General features: G+C 37.4%; 1 protein-coding gene across 2 annotated transcripts in view; it reads left to right on the top strand.

Annotated features, from left to right (window-relative positions):
* Nucleotides 1-10,795, top strand: part of LOC110028129 (mediator of RNA polymerase II transcription subunit 18) — a gene marked incomplete at its 5' end in the record, with an annotated part of 40,123 nt that overhangs the window by 12,078 nt on the left and 17,250 nt on the right. Inside the window, 2 exon segments of one of the 2 annotated variants that reach the window (XM_020729862.1) lie at nt 9,775-9,898; nt 10,624-10,671. In XM_020729862.1, the coding sequence (XP_020585521.1) occupies nt 10,636-10,671 (36 nt within the window). 2 annotated transcript variants of the gene reach the window in all.

Here is a 10,795-nt window from a genome sequence, read left to right as displayed (position 1 = left end):
ATATATATATATATATATATATATAATGGCGTCGTGTCCTGCTATCGACTCTGCTAGGGTTTCGACTCATGGCGAACCCTAGCAACTATTTCGCATCAGATCCTAGTTGCGTCTTTTGCAACATCGTCTTCTCCTCGCTACGTCATCTTCGTCGTCGTTGACTCGCGTCGAGCTTCATCTCTTTTGGCGTCTACTGCGGCTCGCGTTTGTGTCTTTCTGCGTCTCATTCGATTTCGACGCTGAAAACTTCACATGTTCGCGTTTGCGACTCTGTTTCGACGCCGACAACTGCATACGCCTCTCCCTGCTCCTGAGTTTTCAGAACTTTGCAGTAGAAGGCGTCGACAACTTCACTTTCTTTCCACCGCGTCACGAATATATCGGGATCTTTTAGCAGGTCCCGGCTCTGATGGCGCTCCCTCCTTCTTCTGAACCTGACAAAGCCTTCTTTGCCTACGTGGCGGCAATCTTCTGGTAGAGTTGGCGGTCGTCTTCTCCTCAAGCTATAAGAATTGTCGTAATGGTACAAGTGATTGTCCTTTTATTAAAAAGGCAAGTAGTAAATGTGAGAAAACAACACTCTTTTTCTTTGACTTAGAAATTTCAACTCTAACTGAGAAATTCAAATTTGCACTTATTTGAAAATTTCAGTGGGGGCATCCACCTATGGAGGTTATCAGAAAGAGTATTGATGATCTCAAATAAGTAGACAAGTGAAAAGTGAGACTCATGAATGAAAGACATGTTTTGATTCACTTAACTTTGACTGAAGACTACACACAGATTTTCTCCAAAAAATATCTTAATATTGCAGATAAGTCAACGGAGTTACTTAAGTGGTCTCTAATTTTTGACCCAAATCATTAAACTCTCATTGTACTGGTATGATCTAGTCTACCTGATCTCAAGCTATACTTTTTTAATCATCAGATTTTCTATTCTATTGGAGCTATATTTGGGGACCTATGAAGCGAGATGTACCCCAGGATCCGTTTGGGAACACGTTCGCGCTGCCACCCAAACACGTTCGCACAGAGGGACGCAAAATTTTCTTGTTTGTTCGGCGTCCCGCTAGTCCATTATACCCCTTCGCCGATGCTCTCACCATCCCCATCCTCCCTACTGTCGCGTGTGTTAAGTCGTTCCTTCCTCCCGGCCCTGCCCTAACCGAAATCGGAACCTCTCCGTGGGCGTATCTTCCCCAACCGAAGAAACGCCTGTGATTCCTCTCTGATTCCCAAACTCCACAACTTCTAAGCCCCCCTTGCCGAGAACCGACCACAGCCTTCGTCCTCCTCCGTCACAGCAACTTCTCGTCACCTTTCCCGACCGAAACCCAGCTCTTCACCGCTCTCCGGCAAGCTTCGCCGAAACTCTGACCACCAGAAGGACCAACAACGACATTGCGGCGTGCAAGCATCACCGAAGCTCCCATCTCTCTGCTACTCCACCATTAACAACAAAGGAAGGTCACGAAACCTTTTCACTGTTTATTTCTTTTTTTTATATATTTTTATGTGCCTACCACCTAAACATTCATAATTTATATATCAAACAATTTTTTACTGTTTTACATAGCCAGTGCATAAAAAAAAAGAGAAGAGGGATTTAGTGCATTTTATTCGATTTTTATTGATTTACATATCTATCATTTAAACTTTCACGAAATCTTCTTTTAGAAGTAAGGGTATATGAACTTTCAGTTATGTTTAAAAATGAATTTTCGCTTCAGAAGTTTAAAAAATGTAGCTGTTACAGTTCTTTTAAACAGTTTTAACAAACAGAGACAGCATAATCATTTCTCTAAAAATAGCTGCCCCACAGTTGTTTTCACACAGCTGCACCAAACAGACAGTCAGTTTCCCCGCAGCTGCTTTCCCGCAGCAGCTTCCTGGTGCAGCGCAGCTGCAGCTGCGCCAAACAGAGCCTTAATCTAACCAGACTTTCTGTAGTCAGAATGCTTGCGAAAATGGATATTACTTTACCTGATATTATTGAAGTCTGCTGGGCACAACTCATAATGGATATTGACAACAAATTGTCATGGAACACAGACTTTCTTACTGTACACACTGTAAGATGTTTGGGCATACCTTTGATAAATGCCACAAGCTCCATCCTAATTTGAATTCTAAAGTTCAAGTAAATAAAGTGGGGTCTAACCTCACAGCTCTGGACATCTTTGCTCCACCTGTGGAGTAAACTACCACAAGACAAGATTTGGTGATTGATCTAACTGCTCCTGTGGACCCCCTTTGACAATACTGTTACTGTTTCTCTGATTGATATGATGCTGATGGCTCTGTTGGGCAACCTACACCTTCAAACCCTATTGAAAATTATACTGAAGGATCTTTACCTAAAAAAGATAGTGTTCGGACTGATAACCAGAAGAACCTTGCAACTCCCTATCTTCAAGAAGTATCCGGTGTAGAGGCGACAACTCATACTTCATATATACTAGGAACTATTGTGGGTACAACGGTTGGAAATCCTTCTACCACAACTCTACCACTTCATCTGAATGATCAATCTTTGAATGAGGAATGATAGGTTTACACTTCCAGGAGGAAGAAAAAGAATCGAGATCTACTTGAACTAAGGAATCTAATCGATGATACTTTGGTTACTTCGGGTAATGGTACGCATCTCACTAATTTGTTAGCTGACTACCTTCTGAGAACTAGATACAGAGACAGAACTAAACTGAGTCGTCCCTAACTACTTCCGCGCCTTGGTGGTTTGAGTTTTTTGATTTTATATGTACCCTCTCACTTTTGGAGTTTTTTTGTATGTTGTACCGTGTGAGTTGGGTACCTACTTTTGGGCCAACTCAGGCAAACTATCTGTATCCTTTTCTCTTTAATATATATATATATATATATTTGAAAACCCTAAGGGCTGATTTTCTTGAAATAAAAAAGATACATAAATGTTGTATGAGAGAGCCCAATAGAGGCACCCTGCCAATAGAGGCACCCTGTGCCCATACGATACCAAGTACAGTAATACCCCAACAAAAAATACAGATAGACTAAAAAAATTTAAACTTGCAGAAAACAATTAGCTAGGGACAAACCAGTTTAGTCCTGCATCTTCATCTAGTTTTAGGAGCGGAGCTAGATAACAAACTTTGAAGTGTCGTGCCATTGTCAGGAGTAACCAAAGTATCATCCATTAAGTTTTCAAGTTGGAGTGTGCCTCCTATCTTGTTCTTCCGTCGAGAAGTGTAAACCTGCCATTCGTCATCTGAAGACTGACTCATGTGATCCTCGGTTTGATTAGATATTAGAACCGCAATAGAATGAAAGACAGTCGTTGCCACAGCGATAAGTTCCAGTGTATGTGAAATGTGAATTGTCACCTCTGCACCTGATGCTTCCTGAATAGGAGCTGCGGGGTTATCCTGATTTTCGGTCCGAACATTATCCCTTATAGTATGGTTAGGAGAAGGGTTCTCAGGGGCAGACACCAACTCTTGCCTTGTGATGATTCCCTCTTCAGGTTGGTTGTCATAAGGTTTGCTAGGAGCGCGTTCAGTCACTTGAGGTGACTAACAACATGTTCCTGCTTTTGACTATTGGTTCTCAACTGTGGGTGTAATCTGAAACATTTCTCTTGCGAGTGTCAAAGCATTTTGTAGTACTTGCAGAGTAATGTTTTTGTTCTATAATGATTTTTTGCCAATAACCATTGTGAGCAGAGCCAAGCCAGACTTCTTTTACGTCTGGTAGTGTAATATCCCTTTCAATCAAAATCCTTGCAGTAGACGGCCTTGAGAAATGAACAGTAGGTATGTCTACCTGCAAAGGTTTTCCAAGCATAGTCCAATTGCATATAAGATAGGTAGGTCAAAGAATTGAAACTTGAGCTCAGGTAAGGAGAATCAGATAGACGCAATTGGGGGTTTTTGACTGTGATCAAACACAGGGGTCCATTTGAGCAATTTCATATGATTGCCATCGATTGTGATGAATTTATTTAAGAAAATCCTTGTATAATCTTCTTTTATGCTCAACTGTATCATAACATGTCTTCCGTTGAAAAGACTCACCTGTCAAACCCCAACTAGTTTGAAATCTTCAAAAATTTTTATGATAATCTCCATCATAGGGCGACCAAATTAGGACTCTCCAACTAGTGTAAATTTGTATTTTTCTGCACGAGTAGAAATTTCAGCATCAGAGAAGAATATTGCTGGTTTGCCCTCCTTTTTCTCTATTTTTTTGATAAGATTGCAATCTCCATGTCCTGCAACAGAATCATGGTACATCTACGGGAATATCGAACTATTTGCGAGGCGGAAAGAGGAGCTGCATTTGCAATCCACTGTAGCATAGGAGGGTTTGCCCACCTCCAGAGTAGGTTCTGTCCCGAGAGAGGAAGGAATAGCTGCCATGAAGAAAGACAGTCAAGACACTATAAGGAAGCAGCAGACGACTGGGGTAGACCTGGCTCAGCTTTTATGATAATCTCCATCATATGACGACCAAATTGGGACTTTCCAACTAGTGCAGATTTGTATTTTCCTGCACGAGTAGAAATTTTAGCATCAGAGAAGAATATTGCTGGTTTGCCCTCCTATTTCTCTATTTTTTTTGATGAGATTGCAACCTCCATGTCCTGCAACAGAATCATGGTATATCTACGGGAATATCGAACTATTTGCGAGACAGAAATGGAAGCTGCGTTTGTAATCCACTATAAGATAGGAGGGTTTGCCCACCTCTAGAGTAGGTTCTGTCCTAAGACAGGAAGGAATAGCTGCCCTGCCATGAAGAAAGGCAGTCAAGACACTGCAAGGAAGTAGCAGACGGCTGGGGTAGACCTGGCTCAGCTGTCGAGCAGAGCAGTGTCGAGCTGACGCTAGAGAAGACCCCAGGAACGCGAAGCACGAAAGCAAATAGCTCTGCCGCCAGACCGCAACACGGCGAGACGACAGTTCTGCCGCGAGAAACCAACGCGACGACGCGAGAACCAACGTTGAAGACAAAGACGAAATAGAGAAATAGACGACGCGAGAGATCCATGTTGTAGACGAGAGATCTGTGTAGATGCTAGGGTTCGCCATGAGGCGAAACCCTAGCAGAGCGGAATTTCATTCCATGTTCTTTTGTCCGATACTTAATATTGTGAGAAGATATAAGATAATAAGTGATAAAATCACCGAAGGAAAGAGGCGAGAGACAATTGAACAACATTTGACAACTATGCATTGAAGATAAAAATAAGATGAATACTGCAACTTAACAAAAAACATACCACATGTTTAAAACAACGCATAGGTGCAAGAAAAGATAAAATTTCTTTAAATCAATTTTGATAAAATGGTGGTCGCATATGGTGGAAGGTTTCTAGATAAAGGCATTATAAAGCTCTCAACCCGATAAAAGTCCTTGAATGTCACTCGCCACACTTGGGTGTTTAATCAAATAAGATTAGTCAGAAAAAATACATGAGTCATCAAGCACATAAGTCTTGTTGACATACCTTGTGAAAGGTTCGAAGCAAAGACACGTAAGGCATAAGTATAAATTTTCACAAGTAAAAGTCTAAAGCTATAAATGAATGAATCAAAATTTGTACTGGTTGAAAATGTTTGTTTTTTGAAGCATTTAGATGACAGTTAATGAGGAAGAAGCGATGCTTATTTTATTTAAGATGTTTTATTTTGCATTCGAGCAAAAATATAATATGTTTATAAATTTTTACAAGTAAAAGTCTAAAGCCATAAATGAATCAATCAAAATTTGTACTGGTTGAAAATGTTTGTTTTTTGAAGCATTTAGATGACAGTTAATGAGGAAGAAGCGATGCTTATTTTATTTAAGATGTTTTAGTTTGCATTCGAGCAAAAATATAATATGTTTTTCCTATGATAAGAATTCCACATTCATCCTTTTTTTCAAGGAAGAAAATCCATTCAAATGATCATATATTGGAGATCTCCAACAAATGATTGCATATCTTCTTTGCATAATAAGATATAAAAAATGACATTGGAAGTGTTCGAATTTTCTTATGCTATGGAAAAGAAGGCCAAAGAAAATATGTGATTGACTTGATTGAAACCATTAGCAACATGTTAATTGATGATCCATGTAACCTTCAAAATTTGTCTAGAGAAGCAGACTTGAGCGGTAACACTTAGAAGGAATAACACGACATCTGGACGGTTGGAACGAGCATCAATAGGAGAAATGGGATGGCATGTGATTCAGGGCCACAAAAGATCGTTTCGAAGGATTTCGGCTTAGAACAGGGACTACAGTATGTGAGACCCTGGTTAAGGGTTGCTTTCGATAACGTCAGTGCCTTTTATTACAATAGCTTTCAGGCGAAAGGAGATTCAGGAGTCTATGAGGATGAGTGAGCTCGTTATGGGGTGAGCCAGACTTATGGAAGAAAAGAAATCATTATGGGCCGAGGAAGGGAACCCAACTCCTACTTTATAGGTGGAATAAACTTCGATCAAGAAATTTAGGGCGAAAACTCACGCCTAAGAAAGCTGAAGGTGTCGATCTCTGAAGGATAGGATGCTAGATATTTTGCTGTTAATAAGCTGACTGAGGAAGAAAAATTGATGGTGGCGTCTTTGTGTTTGGAAGGAAAGACATAGCATGATATCAATTGAGAGAACAACGTCAACAAATCCAAACATGGGAAGAATTCAAAGACTATATGGTTGAGCGCTTTAGAACCACATGGGAAGGGCATTTAGATGAGCAATTTATTGCTTTGGTTTAGGAAGGATTCATCTTGGAGTATAGGAGGAAATTTGAGATGTTATCTGGCCGTTTGAGAGAGATATCTGAAGAAGTATTGGAAGACAACTTTATGAAAAGGGTTGAAGCTAGAGGTTCAAGTATCATTTTGTTTGCTTAGTTCACGGGGGCTGACGAAAACTATGGAATTAACATATTTGGTTGAAGATAAAAATACAATTGAACAAACTAATAAAAACATCATTGGTGGAGCACATATCAAACAACCACATATCAAACATCCACAATGATACTAAAAGCTCAAACAGTGGAAGTCGAGAGAGAGTTTTCACAGGACAACAATCCTTGGTCACGACCGGAAGCACTCTCAAGCACGTTACCGAGACAAAAATTAATTAGAAGCGAGCCAATTAGTTTTGTTTTCGGTGTGATGAGAAGTTTTCCCCAGGACATTATTGCAAGGATTGAATATTACAGGTTCTCATAATGTGTGGTGATGAGACAAAGGATGAAGAAACAGAGACACCCTCACTTCTTCCCACATTGAGGACAATGTGTCTTTTGGGAGAGGAGTATTGTTACGCCGGTGCCTAGCATAAAGACAATTTTGTCTTTTGTTCTTTTAAGGGCAATTTAGTCTTTTTTTTCATTTATTATTATTTAGTATAAATAGGGCTAATATATTTTGGGTTAGGGTTTTGCATGAGATTTGATTTTGAGTCTTAGGTTTAGGGTTTGAGACAGATTTCCTTCTTCTCGAATTGTAGGAATTAGGAGAGATCACCTACCTCTCGAATTGTAGTTGTTTATTTGTTACTTTATATGTTTGTAGCCATATTGTTTGCTTTAGAGAAATAAATTATTTGTCTTACCCTAATTTCTATGGAGAATCCTATCACAATACTGCTCTATCTCAAATGAACTTGGAGTGCTCTTCTTCGTGAACTTGAATTTGACCACTTTTTTATAGCTATCTATTCTTGTGAAATTACTTGGCCAATCTATGTATTTATTTAATTCTTGTTATTATTTATTTCGTAAACAGAAATTGGAACTTTTAAATTTTTAAAGGAAAATTTGCTATTAATAACTCGATTTCCTCCTCCATTGCTCTTCACTGCTTGCTTTTTTATTTTTAGCTTCCATACAAAATACACATGTAGCTGGCCCCACTTCGTGGGGTAAAGGCTTGGTTTTGTTGTGTTCCAAACAAAATACTAATAAAAATTTTTGCATTAATCAGGCGTATTTCTGAACCTAGGGTTTGTAAACATCTCAAATTTGGATGAGAAAATGGAACAAATTCCTAATTTCAATTTTGAAAATCACACCTAATTAATTTTTGCTCTGTTCTTACTGTCAAGACCCTCCTTGTTCTTGTACCTGGATGCTTCCTCTTAATTGTTGGTTCACACACCTTCTCCCTCCTGTTTATTTGCTTTCTCCCCTTGTCTCGCTCATTTCTCGCTTTTGTTTCTTTGTTGTTTTGACTCTTGCTAACCTCCTCTCTCACATTTGCGCCATATTTAAATAGCCTCTTTGAGTGGCTATTTGGTGTGGCTTTTCTCTTTTTAATTTTTTGATTTAAGTAAATATATTAAGTTTATTTATTCCTATTGTAGTATTTTATTACTCAATTCTTTAAATCTTTTAGCTTAATTTTGATAATTGAAGTATAATTATTAGCATTTCATTAATTACTTTATTTCAATCTATTTCCTTAATTAATTAATTTAATATATTTTGATTAATTTATTTAATTATCATTCAAAAATATATTATTATTATTACAAATTTTATGGTCTCACCCCAATGCTCAAGCCAAAGATATTATACTTTGCTTTACCTTTATTGTTTTTTTTTTGATTTAAACATATTTTGTAATTGATATGTTCCATTTGGTTTGATTGAAATTTAATCTTTTGGGGCTGGAATTGTAAGATAAAGATTATGTAGCTTTATTATTTACATGATACGGGTATCTTTTAAATTGTATTCATTTATTGACTACTGTATCTTTCATGTCATGTCATGCAAGCTATAGATACACATTTATAGTAATTTTTACACTTGTCATGCAATCAATGGATTTTATTTTTTTTCTCTCTTGGAGTGGGGTATGATGACTCATTTCATGTTATGAAAAAACAGAAGATTTACACACATACCACTTTATTTTTATGTATTTATATATCTGACACCTAATATTGAATTTTTACGCGTATGCCACCTTTCCTATGCATAAAAAGGTGTATTTCACTTTTTAAAAATTAAATGGTGGTGTGTTTGATGCGGTATAAAGAATTTGGGTGGTATAGATGTAAAAGTAAAGTGTAGGTGTTACATTTGTAAATATATAGGAATTTGGTGGTATGTACGTAAATGCCTTAAATAAGACAGCTTACATGGTGATTAATGTTGAAGCTTTTAAGAGATATGAGGGCTCGAGAGCACTTTCAGGATTTAAAAAGTAATGAAGAGCAGTGGAAAGCCAAAGAGAGGTGTGAATGGAGGCCAACCCCTATTTATAGTGAAAGAGAGTAGATTGAATTAAAGGGTTTGGGGGAATTTATTGAAATTACATATCTTGCCGGTGACTTCAGTGCATTTCTCTATAAAATTATGTGATAGGTCAAATGGTTTGTGGAATTTGCATTCAAACTAGCTATTTTTATCTGATCAATTGACTAATGATTTTGATGCAATCAAGCCAAACTTGGTTAGGCGGAAATCACTCAACAATTAGGCTATTTGGTCTCCTTTTATTTTTTAGTATTTTTACCTTTTCTTCAATTAGGAGGAAAAGGGTAAATTTCCTATTTCTGTCAAATTTTCACTTAAATATCAAAATCCAGAGCAAAATCTTAACTTGCATTTTTTAGTATTTTTAAAAAAATTCTAATGGTTTGATCGTGGTACATGTAAATGCACAGATTCACTTTTTTTTAGGGTAGTTGTTAAATTTATAAATATGCATGCTTAGGGTGGCATTTGCATGATATTCCCAAAAAGATATTCTGTTCTAAAAACTTATCACCATTATGAGCAGATTGGGGAACAGGCGGACTGGGAAGTTTTACATTAGTATGTAAAGCATGGTCGACTGGGACAAGCTTGCCTGAGCATGCTATTTTTAAATTGTACCTCCAACACAGCTAATAAATTGCAGCCAGGCAAGTTGACTCCCATTACGAATGGTAAAATTTGCAAGATGCCTCCTTTTTAATTACTAGTTTTCCATGGCTCAAATAAATCTTTGTTTTCTTATAAGATTCACAATATTACTTTTTTTCTCTTGTACGGTTCTTTGTTCTTTTGGTAGTCTAGTTCTGTATATTTACTGTAGATTAGTATTAAAATGTAACTCGAAAAGATCAGCTTTGTCATTTAGCTTTTTATTTGTATTTTTTCCTCAAAATATTTGTGGAAATGCCTAAATGGGCAACCTGGTATTAATGTGAGCATCACTCATAAAAATTGGATTTCTTCCGCAATGTTATTGCTATGAACGGCAACAGAAGAATCAATACTGCTGTTGTAAATTGTAATTTGATTTCTAGTGGCTCAATATATATGAAAAATTTGTTGAGATTATTTAGCAATGGGGCTTTTCCTATTGTCAGTTGAGTATCACAGCTCCGGTTAAGGCATGTTGATTTCCTTGTAACTTGTTATTGTTGATAAAGCTATCGGAGTTTATGTAGAGAAGTAGAAATGGTAGAATTGAGGCTGCCACAAGGATCTTTTAAGACTTGGAGTCCTTTTGAAATTAATATGTTTTGTCGAATAAATTTAGGTAAAGTATAATATTTGGTGATTTTTTATAGCAATGAACCAACCTGTCTCACTCAATAATGACTTTGAATTGCTTGATGATTTCTTCTTCTCTTACATACAGGGCAATCCCCAGATGGAGTGTGTAGTGCAAGGGATTATTGAAACACAGGTCTGCTTCTAGTTTTCCAATTCATACCGGGTTTACACAAAGGAAATGATATGTCGATTACTTTCTAAATATAACTTCTTCTGTTACCTCCATTTTATTTAAATCATTTATCACTACTTCTAAC

Source organism: Phalaenopsis equestris, unplaced genomic scaffold (genome assembly GCF_001263595.1).
Source record: "Phalaenopsis equestris unplaced genomic scaffold, ASM126359v1 Scaffold000490, whole genome shotgun sequence".
NCBI lineage: Eukaryota > Viridiplantae > Streptophyta > Magnoliopsida > Asparagales > Orchidaceae > Phalaenopsis > Phalaenopsis equestris.
This window is presented reverse-complemented; position numbering and strand designations above follow the sequence as displayed.